At 46.8% G+C, this 23,745-nt stretch overlaps 1 protein-coding gene across 1 annotated transcript in view; it reads right to left on the bottom strand.

Moving 5' to 3' along the window:
• Positions 1–23,745, bottom strand: part of NCF4 (neutrophil cytosolic factor 4) — a 65,580-nt gene that overhangs the window by 21,841 nt on the left and 19,994 nt on the right. The window contains exons 6-8 of the mRNA XM_073642731.1: positions 23,396–23,523; positions 21,731–21,779; positions 16,718–16,816 (exon numbers count right to left, since the gene is read on the bottom strand). Of these exons, the coding sequence (XP_073498832.1) occupies positions 16,718–16,816; positions 21,731–21,779; positions 23,396–23,523 (276 nt within the window). The remainder of the gene's footprint in view (positions 1–16,717; positions 16,817–21,730; positions 21,780–23,395; positions 23,524–23,745) is intronic.

The raw sequence follows: 23,745 nt of genomic DNA, 5'->3' as shown, positions 1-23,745 counted from the left end.
AGCCACAGTCAGTCAGTCAGACAGTCTGTCTGAGAGCCTGAGAAGCAGAGCAGAGGAGAAGGAAGAGAGACCCAGAGGCGCAGAGGGGACCCCAAGATCCCAAAATAAGGACAAAAGGGTGAAGGGTCGGCAAAAGGGTACCGGATCCCAAGCTGGCAGAGGCTACAGCACACCTTAGCCAGGAACCGGAGGTCGTGGGCAGGATCTGCCACGACCACCCACTAAATCCACCCGGAAGGCAAACCAAGAATAGGGTCAGGGAACCCAGAGACAAGGGTTTACCAACAGGAGGCCCGAGGGAGCCGGACTTAGGTGGATCCCTGGTGGGGAAGGCCGGAGAGGAGGACAAGTCAGAAAGGGAGCTCAGGACCACACTCCGGAGTTGCCTGGGAGTTGACCGAGTCCAGGACCTGGTGGACGCAGCACGGCTTGGGTGGTCACTGCTGTACACAGTGACCCGAGCAACACCAGTAAGTAAAACCCTGGAACTGCATTTTATGCCTCTGAGTCTCCTTGCTGCACCTTCACAACCACCATCCTCCACGGCTGACCCCCTGAGGCTATACCCCTCCCGTTGGGGGTTATACTACCTAAGCTGCACACACATCACCAGCCTCAGTGGACCCTGCTGCAGCGGCGGCCGTATTGACCGCAATTCAACGGGTGGCGTAGTCGACACAAAAGAACATCTAGTAACATCTATAAGGACTGCCACACACTGAGTTTGCCACCCTGGGCACGGACCGGGTCACCGCCACTCGGAGACTACAACCCCCATCTGATCCGGCTCCGGGTATCCCTAACAGCACTGGCCCAGGGGGCGCGTCACTGGTACCAACAACTGCTCCACTATCTCCTCCCTCACTTTATTAACTCGGTACAATAAGTCCCCACTCAACATAAAATAGGGAAACCTGGTGTCAGCCCCTGACTCCTGTGCTATGCCATTTATGATGGTTACCTTACTGAATGCTTCTTTTAGCGATAGGTCTATATGCTGGGTGATCCCCAAATTTTCTCTGGTCACCGCTATCTCAGGAATATCTGCCCCAGGGAATACTACTTTCTCCTATTTTCCCAATACACAGAAGGGAAACCCATCAGACTCTGGGGTTGGTGAGACTTTTTTAGGGACAACCCGTTTCTTACCCGAGTAATCCAGGTCTCCACCCTTCCCTCACAAGTCCCAAAACAACACAAAGTCCCGGCCTATGCTGATTGGGTGCAACAATTCCGGGACCACGCCGACCTCATGGGACTCAGTATCTCGGGCCGTTTCAGTGACCACTCTGGACACCGGATAGTCTTTAGCATCCCTGTGAATGCAGCGGATGCCAACCTTCTTCCCAGGGATCAATTGGAGAGGGAGTGTGGCCCTCACGAGGACCACCAAACTTCCTGAGTTTAGTAGTCCAGTCATTTGCAGGAAATTCACTTTTACAGGGCAAGTTTGGGGACCCTTGCTGGGTGGACAGTCCACACTGCAATCTGGATGTGGGTAGAAGGAACACCAGCATCCCATGCTACAGTCCATTTGCTTGGTGGTCAGGGGACAATGGGCTTCTATATGACCTGAACCATGACATGTCCAGCAAATTACATCCCCCGATGAGGGCCTTGGCATAACCTCTGCCGCCCCCTTGGATTTTGGACACCACACCCCCTTTTTATCTCCGCCCCCCAGAATGGAATGGGTTTCCTCCCCACAGACCCGTCGACCCCCTCATACCATTCGACCAGTCCGACCAAGTCATCGGCGTTCTGGGGATCTCCCTGGGCAACCCAAGTCTGCAATGGGCTCGGAAGGGAGTGTATGAACCGGTCCATTACAACTCGCTCCACCATCTGCGCTGGGGTAGAGGACTCCGGCTGTAACCACTTTTGGACGAGGTGCAGCAGATCAAACATTTGGGAGTGAGGGGGTTGTGCCGTTGTGCCTGGACAGACATTGTCACCCCCAAACGCGCCAAAATTTCTGTTTTCAATTTTTCATATTCTTTGGCGTCCTGTAAAGCCAAATCATATTAGGCCTTTTGTGGCTCCCCCGTTAAGTATGGCACCAGAACTTCTGCCCACTGCTCTGGCGGGAATTTCTCTATATCAGTGACCCTTTCCAAAACGGTTAAAAAAGCCTCTATGTCATCACCCGGGGTCATTTTCCGTAAGGCTTTCCTCACCGCCTTCCGAACAGAGAAATCATCAGCTGACATTAGTGTTGGAGCCGCTGCCATGCCACAAACCGCCTCTGTGAGTAAATCAATCTGCTGCTGTCGACTGGTACTGTTGGAGATGCTGTTGCTGCTGCAGCTGTTGCTGCTGCTATTGGAGCTGCTGCTGGTGCTGTTGCTGCTGCTGCAGCTGTTGCATAGGCAGCTTACTTGTCTCCTGTTTTGCCAGCTGCTGCTGCTCCTGATGCTGCTTCTTCCGATGCTGATGCTGCTCCTGATGCTTCTGCATTTGTTGCTGTTGGAGCTGCTGCTGCTCCCATTGCTGCTGCAACTGCTGCTGGTGTTGTTGGTGTTGACTTTGCACCAGGTGCTTGATCAGCTCCTCCATTTTGTCTGACAGCTGTTCCTTGCTCACAGCCACCTTTGCTCAGCACATGCAGTCTGTCCACAGCAATCAAATTTGCTTCCTGGGAATCTTGCCCACACTTCTAACACCATCTGTGGTAGATCGGCTCTCTTAGCTGCATATAGAGGTACACAGGAACACTGTCTCTTTAAATCTTCTGCTGAGTTTATTAAGAGCACTGCATAAATTACAGTAATGTTAGCAAAATTAACACGGCCTTCCTGGCCTAACAGTACATGGTACAGTCAGGGGTGGATTAAGAGTAGCAAGGGCCCCGGGCAGTTTAGAAGGCGCTGCCCCCCCCCCCCCACACACACACCTGATGTATCACATGTCACATGATCCCCTGTGATAGATCATGTGATAGTTCACGTGAAATTTGGCACAATATTAATTATAATAATTTTTTTTAGGCTGTGTGCCCTCTATGCGTTTTTTAAGCGTTTCCGCAGCGGCAATTCCGCTGCAGAAACGCTTAAAAAACGCTTGGTAGAAGGCGTGCCATGTTCCCCAATGATAATCCGCATGTGCTGTGCACATGCTGCGGAAATTTTCGATGCGGATTATCATTGCGGAAAAATCCGCAGCATTACCAATTATTTTGCGGAAGCGCGGCGTTTTCGCCGCCATTGACTTGCATTGGAACACATGGAATCCACATCACTGCATCTGTACATGCGGATTCCATGCGTTTCAATGTGCGGATGGTACCCGGGTGTGGAGGACAGGAGACTCTCCTCCAGACTCAGGTACCATAGAACCTGTAAAAAAAGAATAAAATAAAAAATAAATATTATACTTACCTTCTGATGGCCCCCGGTTTCTTTATCCGATGCGTCCTGGCTTGCCGGCAGCTCGCGATGGTCTGAAAAGGACCTGCCGTGACGTCATTTAGTCATGTGACGGATCACGTGACCGCTGACGTCGGCAGGCCATCAGAAGGTAATTATTAGTGTTGAGCGAGTATTTTCTGTTAACCCTTTCGCCGAGTATGCTCGGACAAGCACCGAGTAGTTACAGCTGCTCGGTGTTATGTTTAAATCACTCCCGTGTGCATGATTTGCGACTGTTTGACAGCTTTATTACATGTGAGGAATGCAAAAGAAACAATCATTCCTCACATGTAATAAAGCTGTCAAACAAACAGTCGCAAATCATGCACACGGGAGTGATTTAAACATATCACCGAGCAGCTGTAACTACTCGGTGCTCGCCCGAGCATACTCGGCGAAAGGGTTAACAGAATATACTCGCTCAACACTAGTAATTATATATTTATTTTCTATTTTTTACCATTCTTTTACGGTCACACTATATAAATCCATGCTGGTTGCATGGATTTATATAGTGTGACCAAGTTGTCAAGCACTTTCTAAGTGATGCTAAAATCGCTTGGAAAGCGCTTGTCAACCCGCATGCAGAAATGCATGTGAAGAACGCTTCACTTCAGTTTGTCCCTGGCAGGAAAAACGCATGTACAATCCGCATGTACAATCCGCATGTAAGATCCGCATGTACAATCCGCATGTAAAATCCGCATGCGTTTTTTCTGCCAGGGAGATGCAGAAACGCTCAAAAAAAATCCGGAGCATTTCTGCATCGTGGGCACATAGCCTTATATTAATTGTATGACTCAATATTGAGCACACGTAGCCATCTATACACGACGGGAGGCCACACGGCGCCATCTATACACAGCGGAAGGCCGCACGGCGCCATCTATACACAGCGGGAGACCGCACTGAGCCATCAATACACAGCAGGAGGCCGCACGTACCCATCTATAGACAGCAGGAGGCCGCACGTAGCCATCAATACACAGCAGGAGGCCGCACGTAGCCATCTATACACAGCAGGAGGCCGCACGTAGCCATCTATACACAGCAGGAGGCCGCACGTAGCCATCTATACACAGCGGGAGGCCACATGTAGCCATCTATACACAGCGGGAGGCTGCACGTAGCCATCTATACACAGCGAGAGGCCGCACGTAGCCATCTATACACAACGGGAGGCTGCACGGCGCCATCAATACACAGTGGGAGGCTGCACGTAGCCATCTATACACAGCAGGAGGCCGCACGTAGCCATCTATACACAGCAGGAGGCCGCACGTAGCCATCTATATACAGCGGGAGGCCGCATGTAGCCATCTATACACAGCAGGAGGCCGCACATAGCCATCTATACACAGCAGGAGGCTGCACGGCGCCATCGATACACAACGGGAGGCCGCACGTAGCCATCTATATACAGTGGGAGGCCACACGTAGCCATCTATACACAGCGGGAGGCCGCACGGCACCCCCCCAGAGACAGCGGGAGGCCGCACGTAGCCATCTATACACAGCAGGAGGCCGCACATAGCCATCTATACACAGCAGGAGGCTGCACGGTGCCATCTATACACAACGGGAGGCCGCACGTAGCCATCTATATACAGCGGGAGGCCGCACGTAGCCATCTATACACAGCGGGAGGCCACACGGCGCCCCCCCAGAGACAGCGGGAGGCCGCACATAGCCATCTATACACAGCAGGAGGCCACACGTAGCCATCTATACACAGCAGGAGGCCGCATGGCGCCATCTATACACAGCGGGAGGCCACACGTAGCCATCTATATACAGCGGGAGGCCGCACGTAGCCATCTATACACAGCGGGAGGCCGCACGTAGCCATCTATACACAGCGGGAGGCCGCACGGCTCCATCTACACACAGCAGGAGGCCACATGTAGCCATCTATACACAGCAGGAGGCCGCACGTAGCCATCTATATACAGCGGGAGGCCACACGTAGCCATCTATACACAGTGGGAGGCCGCGCGTAGCCATCTATACACAGCGGGAGGCCGCACATAGCCATCTATACACAGCGGGAGGCCGCACGTAGCCATCTATACACAGCAGGATGCTGTACGGCACCATCTATATACAGCGGGAGGCCGCACGTAGCCATCTATACACAGCAGAAGGCCACATGTAGCCATCTATACACAGAGGGAGGCCGCACGTAGCCATCTATATACAGCGGGAGGCCGCACATAGCCATCTATACACAGCAGGAGGCCGCACGTAGCCATCTATACACAGCAGGAGGCTGCACGGCGCCATCTATACACAGCGGGAGGCTGCACATAGCCATCTATAAACAGTGGGAGGCCGCACGGCGCCCCCCCAGAGACAGCGGGATGCTGCACGTAGCCATCTATACACAGTAGGAGGCCGCACGTAGCCATCTATACACAGCAAGAGGCCGCACGGCGCCATCTATACACAGCGGGAGGCCAAACGTAGCCATCTATATACAGCAGGAGGCCGCACGTAGCCATCTATACACAGAGGGAGGCCGCACGGCGCCATCTACACACAGCAGGAGGCCACATGTAGTCATCTATACACAGCAGGAGGCCGCACGTAGCCATCTATATACAGCGGGAGTCCGCACGTAGCCATCTATACACAGCGGGAGGCCGCAAATAGCCATCTATACACAGCGGGAGGCTGCACGGCGCCATCTATAAACAGCGGGAGGCCGCACGTAGCCATCTATAGACAGCAGGATGCCGCACGGCGCCATCTATACACAGCGGGAGGCCGCACGTAGCCATCTATACACAGCAGGAGGCCACATGGCGCTATCTATACACAGCAGGAGGCCGCACGATGCCCCTCCCAGAGACAGCGGGAGGCCGCACGCAGTCATGCACACACAAACATATACAGACATATACAGTACATACACGCATAAACACATTTGAAACACAAAAATACATATAAACAGACATCACACAATGATATCTGCCTGCACACACACACTCACTCAATCACACACACACACACTCACACTCACACACACACACTCTCACACACACACACTCACCATCCCCCGGCTCCAGTCCTCCTCCTCCTCTCCGGTGCAGCAGTGCAGGCCGGGCGCGCACTGCGTGACATCACAGCTAGGAGACACGGCCGCGCACAGGGCCGTGTCTCCTAGCTGTGACGCGGCCGGGCCAGCACAGGGAAGTTAACTGCTGCAGTGCTGGCCCGGCCGAAGAAGAAGTATCGGCCGTGCGCCGCTGCTGGGGGAGCGGTCTGGGGGCCCCCCGCCACTGTCTGCCGGTATGTGCCGCGGCGCTGCACATATAATGAGGGCAATCTTGCCATAGACACCCCGGAGCCCCGGGCCCCTTGGAGGCCTGGGGCCCCGGGTGGTAGCCCAGATTGCCCTCATTATAATCCGCCTATGGGCACAGTCCTTGTTGCTACGGGCAACTGCCCACTTCAGGAATAAAACAACCCAAGGTTTAGCTTTCCTTAACATGCACACCACAGCTCCAGAGCTTGTGTCTCCAGGCCCTCCCCACCAAATGCTCTGAAAGGCTGTGATTTTATCCTCTGAGTTCCTCCCTTTCTACAGGTGTTCAATCATCCTAGCATTTTTCCTATGTATTACTGCTGCTATTAATCTCAGTGCTACATATCTCCCCTCTAGTACTTTGCCAGTGACTTTGTCACTATATATATATATCCATGCTTATGACCACTGATACAGTGACCATTAGTTAGTTGCTAGTGGTCGTAACCATGGATACCTAAGGTCCTGCAATGCCTGCACATGAGGAAAGAGACATAGCGAAATTAGAAAACTATACTATATTTCTAATTGCAGGTATTTGCTAATATTATTATTATTACACCTACTACATATTGGGATAGGATCTTAGAGACGGGAATACCCCTTTAAGAACTATCTTCATTGTAAAGAGTCTGTGTCGGATTACATGAAGAGACAGAAGGACTTGCACAAGCCTACATCCACAGAAGATCTCTAGTTAGTTCTCCAAGATGTTTGAAACAACCTCCTTGCCAAGTTCCTTTAAAAACTGTGTGCAAGTCTATGTAGAAGAATTGATGATGTTTTGAAAGCAAAGGGAGGTGAGCCGGTGACACCAAATATTAATGTGACTTAGATTTCTCTTTTGTTCATTGACTTTGCGTTTTATTGATTGATAAAAATAAACTAATAATGTTTTTATTTTAAAAGCATTCTTTGAATCATTTTTCACACCTGCCCAAAAACATTTGCACAGTATTATAGCTTATTACTGGGTGCTTGATGCTCGGGTACTCGTTGCTCGGGTCGAACACATTGGAATACTCGGGTGTTGACCCGAGCGACGAGCCCAATATAAGTCTATGGGAAACTCGACCATTTTTCAGGCGGCTCCCCCCTGCGGTCTGCAGAAGGCCTAAAAATTGCCGAAATCGGTGGGAATAGTGCTCAAATGGCATGGGAACAGCATGGGGAAGACCCCTGGAAGCACTTCTGACTCCCAGGTCACTGCTGTCAACAACGTTGACAGAGTATTACGCCACTTTTACGGACTCACAATAAAGCATACAAAAATGAAACCAAAATGGATTTTCCTGGGAAATATGTTAAGGAACATCCTTTACAGGGTAATGACTTGTATATAAGGCAAAATAAATAAACAAAACAAAAAATACTCCTCCACACCTTGGGCTATGTTCCCACGTAGCATTTTTGATGCATTTTGCACTTTTGCATTGCTTTCAACCAAGACAAATGCATTCACTGGGAAAAGTCATTTTAACATTTTACAATCTTATCTGGCCATGTGGTGTGTGACACATCATCAGACACATGCATACAGTGCTGAAAAGACATGGGAACAGCATGGGGAAGATCCCTGGAAGCATGTCTGACTCCCAGGTCACTGCTTAAAAGTGTGCCCATCATAAGTGATCCTTGGCGCATGCGAAGATGCCTCCCGCCATGCACCTGTCGTTGCAGACTTGCAACAATCACCGTCTACCTCCTTGTCCCAGTGCAGCGTTCAGTTGTCCCTACCCCATTCCTTGGAATGCAAGCGCAAGTATGCAGCCAGCCACCCACCCACCCACAGGCTGCAAAACTAAACTGCCAGATATCAGGGCAGCTGCTTGCACTTGAAATGTGGCCTTTTAGGCTCGTGGAGGCGGAAGCTTTTCACAACCTCATGCCGGCGGCCGGGTGTCCATACTCGGTCCCCAGCCGACACTATTTCTCCCAGTATCATCTCTGTCTTCTACAAGCGTGGGTACCTGAACATTACTGCTGGTACTTTTGTGTGGGAATCTGCTTGCCTCCTACCAGCCTGAAATATTTCCAGTAAACTATGGTATGACGCCATGGTATTAGCACTGCTCCAAGTACCAGTAGCAAAGCTATCCCGAATTTCCTTCTCAGGAAATTTATTTGGTAGACTGAGTGGCTGCCCAAATACATTAGTTTCTCACAAAGGAGCTGAAGATAGAGTGTCAGTAGGTGCAAGTTTCTCTAGCCTGTTAGATATCAGAGGGTGAACGGCAGCACATTGGATCAGTGGTTAGCACTGAAGCCTTGCAGTGCTGGGATCCTGGGTTCAAATCCCAGTAAGGACAACATCTGCAAGGATTTTGTATGTTCTCCCCGTGTTTGCGTGGGTTTCCACCTCAGTAAAAATGCAGCCATAGAGTGTCCGGGCACCTTCCCACACACTTTTTCTTAGCCAGGACTGCTTCTCGGCAGGGTTGGACGGTCCCACCAGAGAATCCTCCGGTGTGCCCTGGCTTCTACATCAGGAGAGTTCATGATAGCGCTAACTTTGCAGCTCCTATGGGGCTCTTGAGCAGGGGAGAAAGGTGAGCCCTCAGAATCAAATCCTCTGGTGGGCCCAATGTTTTTCAATCTGAAACAGCTTCTCAGTGGGAGTTGTATTTCACCACAGCCATATTCTTTGGCTCGGTGAAAGGACTGGCATAGAGGAAAACTGTATCTACTCCGGCTGTCATTTCTCCGTCATCAAGTTCGGCCCATTGTCACACACGACCATGCCTGGCTGTATGTTCAGCGGTGAGAGCCACAGATCAGGCTGCTGTGTTACACCTTTCAACAACTCTGCAGCGCTGGGCGGTTTGTCACCTAAGCATTAAGCATGTTATCTTCAGCACAGCCTGTTGCCGCTTGCCCAAGGCAGTGCTGCAGTGCTTTCAGCTTGTGACTGATGTGGTCATTTCAGAGATGGAGGAGGAGGTGCAGGAGCTGAACAATGTGATTACATTGAGGTTACATTGGCGACTCTGTTTTTTATACTAAAGAAAGATCCTACTGTTTTTTGTTTTTCTTTACATTACTTTTTAAGATAAATGCATTCACCTGGAAATGTCACTTTAACATTTTACAACCTTATCTGGCCATGTGGTGTGTAACACATCATCAGACACATCATTTATGATGGAGGGACTCTGAAAGTCACAAGGCCTATTTTTATAGGGCCATCTGGCGGCCCTTACTATTCTTAAAAGGCCAGCAGTCGGCCCTCGCTATTGTTAGAGAGCCATCAGCCAGCTATGCTTTGTCGTTCCCATTATTAACGAGTGGGTCTCCTATACTGTTATTGCATATGCAGTGACTGCAAGGGCTGCCAAAAATTCGGACACAACCCAATACCCCTTTCAAGAGGCATAGAGTAGGGTCTCAGTAAAAAAAATGTTCCCATTATAAAGGAGCAGGTCTCCTATAGTTGTAATGCCCATGCAGTGACTGCAAGGGCTGCCAAAATTTGGTAAAAACCCCACTAACAATTTAAAGACACATAGAGCAGGGCCACAGTAATGATATGTTTCCATTACAAAGGAGCGGGTGTGCTATACAGTTATAGGGTATGCAGTGAGTACAACGGCAGAAAAAATTTGGGGAAAAGCCCACTAACAATTTAAAGACACATAGAGCAGGGCCACAGTAATGACAAATTCCCATTAGAAAGGAGAGGGTCTCCTATAGTGGTAATGCCCATGTTGTGACTGCAATGGCTGCCAAAATTTGGGAAAAACCCCACTAACAATTTAAAGACACACAGAGCAGGGCTACAGTAATGACATGTTTCCATTACAAAGGAGCGGCTGTGCTATACAGTTATAGGGTATGCAGCGAGTCCAACGGCTGACAAAATTTAGGAAAAACCCCACTAACAATTTAAAGACACATAGAGCAGGGCCACAGTAACGACAAATTCCCATTAGAAAGGAGAGGGTCTCCTGTACTGTTTGCCTATGCAGTGAGTCCAACGGCTGCCAAAAATTTGGAGGAACTACAATGCCCCTTGTAAGAGACGTAGAGGTCGGAGAGCCTCCTAAAAACAATGTTCCCATTGTTAGGAAGTGGGTCTCCCATAGTGTTGGCCTATGAAGTGAATGCAAGGGCTGCCAAAAATTGGGAGGCACTCCAATGTCCCTTGGAAGAGACGTGGAGGAGGGCCTCATAAAAACATGTTCCCATTAGAAAGGAGCGGGTCTCCTATACTTGTAATGCCCATGCACTAAGTGTATGGCTGACAAACATTTACCCCTGGGAGGTATACATGAACATACTGTATAAAAAAATTTTTTTACGAGCATCATAAACACCCTTTAAAAAAATTATGTGGGTGTTGCATCACGGACCACGGTCACCCTGGTGATATGGTGGTGGAGGATGAGGATGAAGAGAAGGAGGAGGACAAGAGCAAATAGCCAAAATCAGGAAGCGTATACCCATGTGTGGGTATGAAAAGGTGCATGGAAATGCACCTCCCAAAAAAAGATACTGGATTTGAGTTTATGTGGTGTTAAGAAGTCTGGCCCAATCCAGGCCTTGTTCATTTTTTGTTCATTTTTATAAGAGTCAGCCTGTCAGCATTTTCAGTTGACAGGCGGTTTCGCTTTTCAGTTATAATTCCACCAGCGGCACTAAAAACCCGCTATGATAAAATGCTAGCGGCAGGGCAGGCCAGGACCTCCAAGGCGTAAAGAGCCAGTTCATGCCACGTATCCAGTTTGGATACCCAATAATAATAAGGCACAGAGGAATCACGGAGGACTTTGGTATGGTCGGCAAGGTACTCCCTCAGCATCTTCCCAAACTTTGCACTCCTTATGAGAGTACCCCGCGCCTCAGGGCCTGTGCGATGAGAGGGGCTGAGAAAATTCTCCCCGAACTTTGAAAGTGTTCCCCTGTCTCTGCTGGATTGGAGTTGTGTCTCTCTCACCTGTAGTCCTTGGTTGTCCAATGAACTATGACCTCTGCCGCCAGCGTTTTCAGATGGGAATTTTTTTAATAGTTCCGCAACAAGGGCCTTCTGGTACTGCCCCATTTTTGTAGACCTGTCCGCCTCAGGAATAAGAGATATAAAGTTCTCCTTGTAGCGTGGGTCTAGAAGTGTCACCAACCAGTAATGACTGTCACCCAAAATTTCGAGAACACGAGGGTCATGGGAAAGGCAGCGTAACATAAACTCAGCAATGCGTGCCAGACTGCTAACAGGCAAGACTTCAATGTCCTCACCAAGAGGACAACTGACCATGCTCTCCTCCTCCTCCTCCTCTCTGTCCTCAGGCCATCCACGCTGAACAGATGGTATGACAGTTGTGCAGGTAGGACCGTCTATAGCGCATGAAACTAGCTCCTGTTCTTCCACCTCCTCTTCCTCATTGTCACCCAATCCACGTTGGGATGAGATGAGGCTGGGCTGTGTGTAATCACCCGGGATGGTGACGCTAATTATGGCATCATCGCCGCTTACCATCTTAGTGGAGTCCTCAAAATTTTGGAAGATTGTACATATGTCTGACATCCATGTCCACTCCTGAGGTCTTATGTGTGGAGTCTGAACTGAATACCGACAGCCTTGTTGATGCTGGTACTCAACAACTGCCCTCTTCTGCTCACAAATCCTTCCCAACATCTGCAATGTAGAGTTCCAACGCGTGGGGACATCACACACCAGTCTGTGAGCCGGAACCTGCAAACGCTGCTGAAACACGGCAAGGGCGGCGGAAGCTGTAGCTGACTTTCTAAAATGGCCACACAGGCGGCGTACTTTAACAAGCAGATCCGGCAGCTCCGGGTAGGATTTGAGAAATCGCAGAACAACGAGGTTAAGCACATGGGCCAGGCATGGTATATGTGTGAGCTCGCCTCACCTCAGAGCCGCCACCAGGTTCTGGCCATTGTCACACATGACCATGCCTGACAGTAGGTTCAGCTGTATGAGCCACAGATCTGCCTGCTCTTTCAGAGCTGTCCACAACTCTTCAGCATTGTGCGGTTTTTCACCTAAGCATATTAGCTTCAGCACAGCCTGTTGCCGCTTGGCCGAGGCACTGCTGCAGTGCTTCCAGCTTGTGACTGATGTGGTCATTTCGGAGATGGAGGCTGAAGAGGAGGAGGAGGCTGAGAAGGATGAAGTGCAGGAGCTGTAGACTGTGGGGGCATACCTGATTGACCTAGGGCCCGCAATCCTTGGCGTCGGGAGGACATGTTCCGTCCCAAGGTCCGACTGGGTCCCGGCTTCCACTATGTTAACCCAGTGTGCCGTCAGCGAGATGTACCCTCCCTGCCCACAAGCACTTGTCCACGTGTCCGTGGTTAGGTGGACTTTCCCAGTAACTGCGTTGTTGAGGGCACGGCTAATGTTTAGGGACACGTGCTTGTGTAATGCGGGGACGGCACACCGAGAGAAATAGTGGCGGCTAGGGACCGAGTACCGAGGAACGGCCGCCGCCATCAGGTTGCAGAATGCTTCCGTCTCCACGAGCCTAAAAGGCAACATTTCGAGTGCAAGCAGATGCGAAATGTGGGAATTTAGTAGTGTGGCCTGTGGGGTGTTGGCTGCGTATTTGAATAAATGGAAAAGTGAACAGCTCTTTGGAGTGTCCAAGTGTGGGATCAGTTGTCTCTGGGCACTCGGCATGGTGGGAAGAAGGAGGTTCAGGGTGAGGAATACGCGGTCCCAACTCACAGCTACTGAGACTTGACCGTGTGGAAGACAAAGTGGTGGTGGTGGCTAAGTGACTGGAAGCATTATCTGCTATCCAACCAATAACCTTTTCACACTGCTCTGTGTTCAATAGTAGTGCTCTGCGGTCGCCTATTAATTGGGACAGGAAGGTTGAGCGAGAAGATGTGGGTGTTTGTTGTGGCACAATTTCAGCTTGCCCACGGCCTCGGCCTCTGCATGCACCATCACCATCACGTCCAGTTCCCAGTCCCTTGCCACGTGCCTTGCTCATTTTAAATGGAGGACAATATCTTCCACGCTCACTACAAATGGCTGAATTTGGAGCAAACTTCTATGTGATCCCTGTGACGGACAAACCCCAGTTTTAAATACCTGGCCTGCAGGTAACTATTTTGAACAGCAAACTGGTGTCAATAGCTTCACTGTCACACCGAAACAAATTTTTAAACGGTGTTCTCTGGATTGCTTTTTAAGCAAATAATGAGGATTAAGATCCAAAAAAAATTATTCCTGGCCCCTGAGACCTGGGCCTTTGTCTAGAAATATCTAACAGCAGCAGCAGCAGACAAAACTGGAATGGAGCCTCTTGTGCTATGTGCACTGCAGTTTGCTATATACCCTGCCTGCCTGCCTATATACACTGCTGCCTGCGTGATATCTCTACAGATGGATTAGTCCTCAGAAGGACTGTTTGTTGAGATGGATATGTGTAATGTACTTCTGTTCTACCTACACTAAGTAGAAACAAGCTAATCTCTCCCTAGCTCAGCAGCTCTCCCTACACTGTCTGATTCTGGACTGACTGTGACGAGCATGGCAGCGCCAGGTCCGATATAGACCTGATGACGCTGTGCGGCCAGCCAATCACTGTAATGCCACAACCAACATAGCTACGGCATTACAGTGAGTGGCAGGCAATCTCTGCATGTTCATTGGCTCTGTAAAGATCGCCAAACATGCAGGGAGGGGACCCGAGCTCCCGCCGAGCAACCCGGAAATACTCGGCGAGTGCCGAGCATCTCGAGCAGTGAGATGCTCGGGCGAGCTCCGAGCAGTAGCGAGCATGCTCGCTCATCACTAGACATTAGCTTATTATTATTGGCCCTACTGATGCAGGATCATGCCCTTGTTATATTACAGATCTTCAGACCAGAGATACCTGCTTTATGCCCAGGTCAATATCATGTCTAAGGATCCGTTATGCCAGAAACCTATCACTGACATATCATCAGCACAGTGCCCTCCTTTCTTGTAGAGAATCTGCAGCTTCAGTCTACACTACATATATCACACAGGGTGTAACATCCTTGGTGGCGTGCTTGCATAGTGCACCACCTCCCACTATGCAAGACCGCAATTTTACCTGTCAGTCCAGCCTACAAACCTTGCTCCAGTTCATGCTATGTGCATGTCTCTTGACTGACTGTTTAGGACGGCGGCCCGGTTACTTCCTGATTCTTATAGCTGCTGTGGGCGCACCCCTAATGCGACTCCAGCCTATTGCTGTGAGTCACTGGATATTTAAACCCCCTCCACCCAGTAGGAGGGGCCTGAGCAACACCTTCACTCAGTTAGTCTTTGCTACTGAATTGCCAGGTCCTGTCCTGTTTCTAGTCTGTCTCCGCCATTCTGGGGGCTGCATTCCCAGACCTGTTATCTCTGACTTCTAGTCTGTTCCCGCCACTCTGGGGGCTGTATACCCAGGCTCGTTCTTGTATCTCATTGCAGTAGCAGTTCCTGTCTGAACTGTATCCTAGCCTGTTACCTGTTTCTCTCTATGTCCGTACCTTCCCTTTTCCTGCAGTATCTAAACCTGCACCTAACTCCAACTCGTTGTCTCTGTACTTCTGTTTGTGAGTTTTGTGTCCACTCGCTACTTCATGTGAAGTACCTTGTGTGTATCTGGTTCTGCTTGTCCCTTTTCCCTTCCTCCGTATCTTCCTCCTGTGTTCTAGCCATCTTCCTGCATTTTCCTGTCTGTTCCATGTGAACAGAGCCCTGTCCTCTCTGCCTTGTCCACCGCACCTGCGGTTTCGCTCTGCTCAGCCTTGTCCACCGCACCTGCGGTTTCGCTCTGCTCAGCCTTGTCCACCGCACCTGCGGTTTCGCTCTGCTCAGCCTTGTCCACCGCACCTGCGGTTTCACTTTACTCTGCTTGACTACCGCATCTGCGGCTCTGAACCCGTCTCCCAGTCTGTACTGGACCCTATCCAGCCTGCGCTCCAACCTGCTAGTACCTCCCTGTCTGCACTCCAGCCGTGCTTGCCAGTGCCCACCTGTCTGCATACCAGCCTTGCTTGCCAGTGCCCACCTGTCTGCAAACCAGCCGTGCTTGCCAGTGCCCACCTGTCTGCATACCAGCCGTGCTTGCCAGTGCCCACCTGTCTGCATACCAGCCGTGCTTGCCAGTGCCCACCTGTCTGCATACCAGCCGTGCTTGCCAGTGCGCACCTGTCTGCATACCAGCCGTACTTGCCAATACCCACCTGCCTGTATGCCAGTCTAACCTGCCTGTTCCTGCATTCCCTGGTGTGGGTCAACAACTATGACCGGGGTCTGACCTGGAGTCGCACCTGGTCCCTCTGCTCGGTTCCTCCTTGGTCCACGGAGTCGACTAAGCCGACGTGCGACCTTGGTCGGATCGGGTTGATACTTAGTTACGCCCCTCCAGGCACTCCTCGGTTCATGGTACAGTGGGATCACTAATCACGCTCACGCCAGTCAGTCCAGGCGCGAGCGTAACACAGGGTTTTATTACTGTTGCAGACATTGCACAACATAATTTTCAATAAAATGAAAACACCAGTAGCCAAGTGAGTTCTTTCAGTGATCTTTGAATGTGACGATTGGGGATAATTATTAATAATCACTTAATTATCTTTGTTTAAAGAGAACCTCTCACATTGTACATGCAGTCTCATCTGTGATCAGTACTGCTTAGAAGAAAAGCTGAGCAGAATACTATATAGGATTGTTGCAAAATATTCAGTATCACTTGCATTTTATTCATTGAAATCCCTGGTGTTTGACTGCATATGACACCTGTGGGCGGAGCTATTAGTGATTGACAGTTATCTCTACATGCACAATACAGGGAAGACTGTCAATCACTGTATAGGACCACTCACTGGACTCATATACATATAAACATCAGGAATGTCTATTAATAAAATGCAAGTGTTACTGAAATGTTACCCAAATAATGTAAATCTATCTGATCAGCTCTTCTTGCTCTTTTACATCCTGCCTGCAGATCAGATGCCACATTTTCAACATGCAAGGTTCCCATTATACTCAACCAAGTTGTCCCTTTTTTACCTCCAACCAGTTTTTGTTGACTCGGCTCAAAAGATATATGAGATCTCCACACTTAAAGTTCAGTTCTTGGTCAGCATTCCCTTTAAAGTCAAACAGAGCCTAAGAAAAGAAATGTAAAAAATCATGTAAATAGATAGATAACACTGGTATACAGTTTTTGGTGCCAAGGATGTTTGAACAATTTTATATTAAGTTTATGGCGCCGTTTAAGGATAAAGGGGTTTTCCCACAAACAAAAGTTGATTTTAATCAATAGATCTTGGAATAATAATAAGTTCCCCAATTGGATGTGTTTAAATAAAATGTTCCTGTGCTGAGATAATCTTATAAATGTGCCCCTGCTGTGTACTGTGTAATGGCTGTGTCTGACCGTGTACAGAACATGGTCTGATCATACCACATCTCCTGGGCAGGGGAGGAGGTAAAAGAGTATACAGACAGGACAGCACGGGATCATAGCTGATTCTTTTAGTGAGGTAAAGCATTTCCCTGCCTGTTTTTAAACAATGTTTTACCTTAAAGAAAGAATCATTTGCGATCTCCTGCTGTAATGTCTGTATACTCTTTTGCTTCTTTCCCTGCCCAGGAGCTGTGGTATGATCAGACCATGTTCCTGTACGGTCAGACACAGCCATTACACAGTACACAGCGGGGCACATTAATAACATTATCTCAGCACAGGAACATTTTATTTAAATAACTTATTATTATTCCAAGATCTATTGATTAAAATGATCTTTTATCCAAGGGAAAACCCCTTTAAGTTTTGCCAGATTGGCTCTAGATTCTGAGATATTTAATAGTTAATTAATTAATTGAAGTAGAATTCTGGCTTTAAAATAGTTTTTATAACATTGGAAGCCTACAAATTGAAATACAAAATAATTATATGGGATATTCCATTACTTAAGACAGTGACTTAGGTCAATGAAGAGTCAAAATAATTATCTAAGAGTTATTGCATTTGTTATCACACACAAGTTGCATTGGGGAATGCATTTTCATGGATACATTATCTCAATAACTAGAACCAATTCAGCAAAAATAATGGGACTTTTGAATTCAGCACCCTCAAAATACCCTAAATTCATTAAAAAAACCTTGGCACCTGCAAAAAAATGTTTTGTAGACCTGTGAGATAGATAGATAGATAGATAGATAGATAGATAGATAGATAGATAGATAGATAGATAGATAGATCTAAGAAAGGGGATGCAGGCTTGTTACGTTTATATAGAAACATTTTAGGTTAGATCATTAAGTTAAAATTGATATTAAAAACCATCTTCAATTAATTAGGTAATTTCAGAAAAGTATAAGAAGTGGTGCACTGGCTGGTACGCCTCATTACGGAGAGGTTTAGCTTTCACTGCATTGCAGCTTTCCTGCATTCTTCGCTTCTCTCTGTGTATGACCCTTGGTGAAGCCTCATTGAAGCATTAATCTGGTGTCTGCTCCGACTGTGCACTGGTTAACATGCAGTGAAGCGAAAATGCAAAGTACACATACACTTATCAGGGAGAAAAAGATCAGTATATGTAGATATACAGAGCAAGAAGGTGACAGGTACTGCTGTGGACCAGAACTGGCACAAATACTGTATTAGGAGCATTGACATTCTCTGTATTTACAAGAGTGTGTAATGGGTCTTATACAGGATTAGTTTTGGGGTTATGTTACCCAAATAGTCGTACAGCATACGTCACCATTCACTATTGGAGGAGGCACCGTGCTTGCACAGGGTACTTTTATCACTACTGAAGAGGCACTAAGAAGAAGGTCGACGCTTGGACCAGAATAGCAGTTTCAGCCAAAAATGACATAGCTTAGTTGTAACATGACGGCAGCAGTTTGGGCAGCACCGGTCCTGCACACCCATTCTGTATACAGTAAACAGGGATGTCTGGTGTTCTCTTTTTTAGGTGTTGTTTTTGATGGCAGCTGTGGATGGGTGTCCTTGGATTTTATAACAAAATTGGCAGGTTAAAGGATATGGGCCTCCCTGATTATAATGGTACTTTGGAAGGTCTGGCTGTTTTTTTGGGCTTCCTGTTAGTTTAAATATTAAGTGGCATCTGCCATTGGCTTTTATACCCCCTAAGCTAGTGATAATGGTTCAAGGGTAAATAATATCTAATATCTCTAGCTCCACTGACGTTCACTGAAACTGTGGGCCACAGGCTCAAACAGTGGATCACAGGCTGCAGGATCCCTCGCCCGCCGTCCGTCCATCGCCCAGTGTCATCTCTATCTGCATCCTCGGGTGAAAACAGTGGTGAATACATTGGTGGAGGACGGAGCCATCAGCTCCTTCTTCCACCAATCAGCAGATACAATGATATCACTTCTCCTGTGTAGAGAATCAGAGCAAAGGAGAAAGGGAGCGAGGTCTGTATGTGTTGATCTTTTTGCATATGGGATGTTTGCATGTATTTAGGGGGCTATGTGAGAGCTCATACTGTATTTAGGGCTTATGGGCTTATACTGTATATAGTAGGCTATGTGAGTCCTCAAACTGTATATGGCAGGCTATGTGCTGGTTCATACTGTATATTGGGGGTTATGTGGGGGCTCATATTGTATTTAGTGGGCTATGTGAGGGTTCATACTGTATATAGGAGGCTATATGGGGGCTCATACTGTATATTGGAGGCTATGCGGGGACTCATACTGTATGTAGGAGGCTCTGTAGGGGATCATATTGTATATAGCGGGCTATGTGGGGGCTTATCCTGTATATAGGAGGCTATGCAGGGGCTCATTCTGTATGTAGGAGGCTATGCGGGGGCTCATACTGTATGTAGGAGGCTACGTGGGGGATCATATTGTATTTAGTGGGCAATATGGGGGCTCATACTGTATAAAGAAGGCTATGCGGGGGCTCATACTGTATGTAGGAGGCTACGTGGTGGAGCATATTGTATATACAGAGGCTATGTGGGGGCTCATACTGTATATAGCGGGCTATATGGGGGCTTATACTGTATATAGTGGGCTATGTGGGTGCTCATACAGCACATAGGAGGATGTCAGCATACTTACTTCTGCTCAACATTAAGTGATACAACTAATAATAATATAAAATAACTATGATTAATATATTAATATTGAGCAGAATTAAGTTCAGCCTATTGGCTTGATCCTCCACAACAGTCATGGTCTCTCGTGTGGGCCCTCGGAAAAATTTAATTGCCAACCCCTGATTTATATCATCAATCCTGTGGGGAAATGATAACTTTTTTTCACCAGGCAACCCCTTTGATTCCTGTGAAGCACCTGTATTAGCAAAATGTCTAAATGCTGCTTTAAAAACTTTCAGAGTTAATTCCGTAAGGTATTAGGTTTTCCAAAATATGCCTACACAAACTGTCAGATGGTGAGTGCCATTGAGGGTCCACTTTTGACCAGTTACCGAACATGGATCGGCACGATGAGAGTGCTTTTTTTACTGGCCTGTTTACACGGGCCGATAAAGACTGATGGTAACTGAATTAATATGATCATTATGTCCCCATGCACCATGATGTTGTGGGCAGCCCATCTCCAGTTTCTTGGGTCATCGCCGGTATTTCTACACAGAACGATTACCGGCTCATCTAAGCGGACCATTAATTTTCTTCCGGATGTATTTTTCAAATGTATATACTCAGCACAAAGAAATTATTTCAGTGCACTTAATGGTATTAAACATAATGCCTAATATCCTGTATCCATTCAGTATAACGAAGACTTATTTTACCATGCACCAAGCATAAGTACTTGGGGAACGTAATAACTAATTTTGACCTTTGTGAGTCATAATGATATGAAAAGCCCCGATTTTCCGTATAACCCCATCTCATTTACATAGACATCTAATCAGATCTATCACTTATGTGAATACATAGATCACAGGGACAGAATTTTATCTGCCTATTAAGCGAGATAGAGACATCCAGCTTTGAGCTCCACTCTATAAATACATTAGTCTGCTCATTATATTGAACGACCACAAATCCCAGCACGATGCCAAGTATGTCTACAGCGGCTCCTGGAGATTATGGTATGTAATGCTGTAAAACGTTAAACCATTAAAACTGATTTGTTGAAAGACTATGGTAATCAACCTTATTGAATTTCTCCTATTAGGGAATGCAGCGGGGCAAGTCAGGCGAAGGGATCACCCTACAGGTGAACTTCCCTTTTAGGTGCAATGGTAATCCTAGACTCGTACGACAGAATTGACTTCTTCATTTTATAAACTCTTGAATAAAAATTAAATTTTTTGGGAATAACATTTTTTAGAAAGTTATTTAGAATAAAAGTTACAACTTAAAAAGTGATGAAGATAAGAGATAAAAAGATACGAATACGGAGATCTCCATGAATATGAGAGAGAGAGAGATCTGTTGCAAATGGTGCAGTATTTAAAGGGAATCTATCACTAGGATTTGCTACCCCATCTGAGAGCAGCTTAATATAGAGGCAGAGACCCTGATTCCAGTGATGCATCACTTATTAGGCTGCTTGCTGTTATTTTGAAAAAAAAATCACAATGTTATCTAAGGCTGATCTATCAGTTCTGTGAATGCTGTGCTCTGTATAACCCCGCCCACACCACTGATTGGCTGCTTTTTGCCCATATACACAAAAAGCTGCCAATCAGTGGGGGGGGTGGGGTTTTACAGAGCTCGTTAATATGCTTGACTAATTGGCAGCAGCTTTACTAGTCCTCTAGTGATAATATCCAGTTGATAAAAAAGTGACTTTATCAAAACTATAGCAAGCAGCCCAGTAACTGAAATATCGCTGGAATCAGAGTCACTGCAGCTACATTATGCTCATGTCAGATTAGGTGACAAAAACCTGGTAACAGATTCCTTTTAACTCCACATTTTGGTTCACTGCTATGGAGTTTCTTGGCATGCTCAAACTAAAATTTTATTGCAGGTTTACATAAACAATTTCCTGCAAATTATAGATTATAAAAGCTATATTGATTATTTTCTCTATGAATCCTTATAACTGTATTACCTCTGCCCGGGGTCTCTCCATATCTGAAATGGTCTGCGAGTTCTTCTTACTGTCAGAAAAAAATAGATATATAGATTACGCCATTTGGTTGCCCTTTCACATCAGTCCTATTCTGAAATATAGTACTAAGGGCTCATTCACACTTGCAATTTTCTCACGTTCAAGAAAAACGGACCGATTATTGATCCGGCTTGATCCGGCTTCGATCAGCGTTTGATCAGAGTGTGGTCCATGTGTCACTAAAGTTTCTCCACCTTCTCCTTTCTGACAGTCCGTGAAAATCGTTTTTCACGCACCATTTTTTAATGGACTCATAGACTTGCATTGCCAATTCTGATCCGACACTTGGATCAAAATTGAACATGTCTCCGTTAATCCAGTTGCATGGATTTATATAGTGTGACCAACTTGTCAAGCACTTCAACAAGTGATGCTCAAAATCGCTTGGAAAAGTGCTTTAAAAAACGCATGCAGAAATGCATGCAAAAACGCTTCAAAAACGCTTCTACCTGGCAGAAAAACGCATGTAAAATCCGCATGCGTTTTTTTCTGCCAAGGAGAAACGCTCAGGAAAATTTCTGCATAATTTCTGCATCGTGGGCACATAGCCTTCTAGCTGATCAGAACAGTTTGGCAATGTTCACACTGAGTTTTTTTAAGAGTTTTTTTGGGATCATATCCTCACTCAAAAACTCTTGGAATACTCTTCCAATTCATTTCTATGGCAACTCCTCTTTGCCTTTCATATGAGGAAGGTTTTTTTTTTTCGCTTTTTTTAACCTAAAGAAGTTTGGAAAAATGCCTTGTGGAGAAAAGAAAGTGCATGAGAATTTTTGCGAAGAGGATACTGAAGGAAACCTCTCCAAACTAAGCACTGTCCATTCAAAGGCTATGTGTGCACAGAGTCTTTTTGCAGTGGTCTTTTTTTGAGGAAACTGAGCAGAGCCTGCAACTTTTTGAGGAGCTTTGCAATTTTAAGGAGGATTTGAAGAGTTACCTCTCTGTCTCCTCTAAACTTCTGCTTCAAAAACTCATTGAAATACTCCATGTGCACATAGTCAAAAGGCTGTAAAGAACACTTCAAGAAACATAAAACTCTTCAAAAAAACTGCTTCAAGAAACTAAAAACTTCTCCAAAAAATGCTGTGTGCACACAGGGGATTTTGTGCAGAGTTTTCAAAGCAGAAACTGTCCATGTGCACACGATGTCTTTAATATTCAGGCAAAGCCTCACAGTTCTTCAAGCAGAAGATACTTCAGGAAACACTGGTGTTTTTTTTCCTGAAGCGTCTTTTGTGTCACTTTTGTAGTCACTTCCTGAGCATTTTTCAGACTTTTTTCAGCCAAAGGTTTTTTGAAGGGTTTTCCCATAGTTTAATTTAAGTCTTTTTTTAATGTAGTTTTCCAGTTGTTTTTTTCACTCCAGTGCTGATCATTGGCTAAAAAAATCCAAAATGCTCGATCAGTGTTTTGAACAATTATGAATGTTCAGTCGAAAAGAATGATGGTTCATTTCACCGATCCGGCAAATCATTGGTTCTGGTCGAAATCGGCCCATTCATTCATCTCTAATCTAATGCACATGGGCTCCCTTCTTCTTTCTATGCCATAGCTATTGAAAAAGACATGATGCTCTGAATATTCAGTTTACAAAGAACGACTTACATTCTCCGAGTCTGAGGGCGTAACCTGCGCAGGGCTCGGGGGATTCTTTCACTGTCATCGGTTGTTTGGTAGAAGAATAACCGAAGATCTTCATCTAATAGAATCCAGACAGGTGAGGTCAGAAGTGTCTATAGATCACAGATGGAAATGACAATGCAAGGAATATTAATTGTGGTAGTGTGACAGTATGAACATGAAATTAAACATTACTAACAAACCACTATATTGTTTAAAGATGTGGTCAGGGATTAGAAAAAGAGTCTCTCCTTTTTTTCTGTAAAAGCACTGCAGAATATGTTGGCAGTATACAAGTATAAGAAAAAAGAGAAACATTTTCAATCATTAAAGAG

Source organism: Phyllobates terribilis, unplaced genomic scaffold, assembly GCF_046119375.1.
Source record: "Phyllobates terribilis strain yellow unplaced genomic scaffold, ASM4611937v1 Scaffold_8__6_contigs__length_399053987, whole genome shotgun sequence".
Classification (NCBI taxonomy): domain Eukaryota; kingdom Metazoa; phylum Chordata; class Amphibia; order Anura; family Dendrobatidae; genus Phyllobates; species Phyllobates terribilis.
This window is presented reverse-complemented; position numbering and strand designations above follow the sequence as displayed.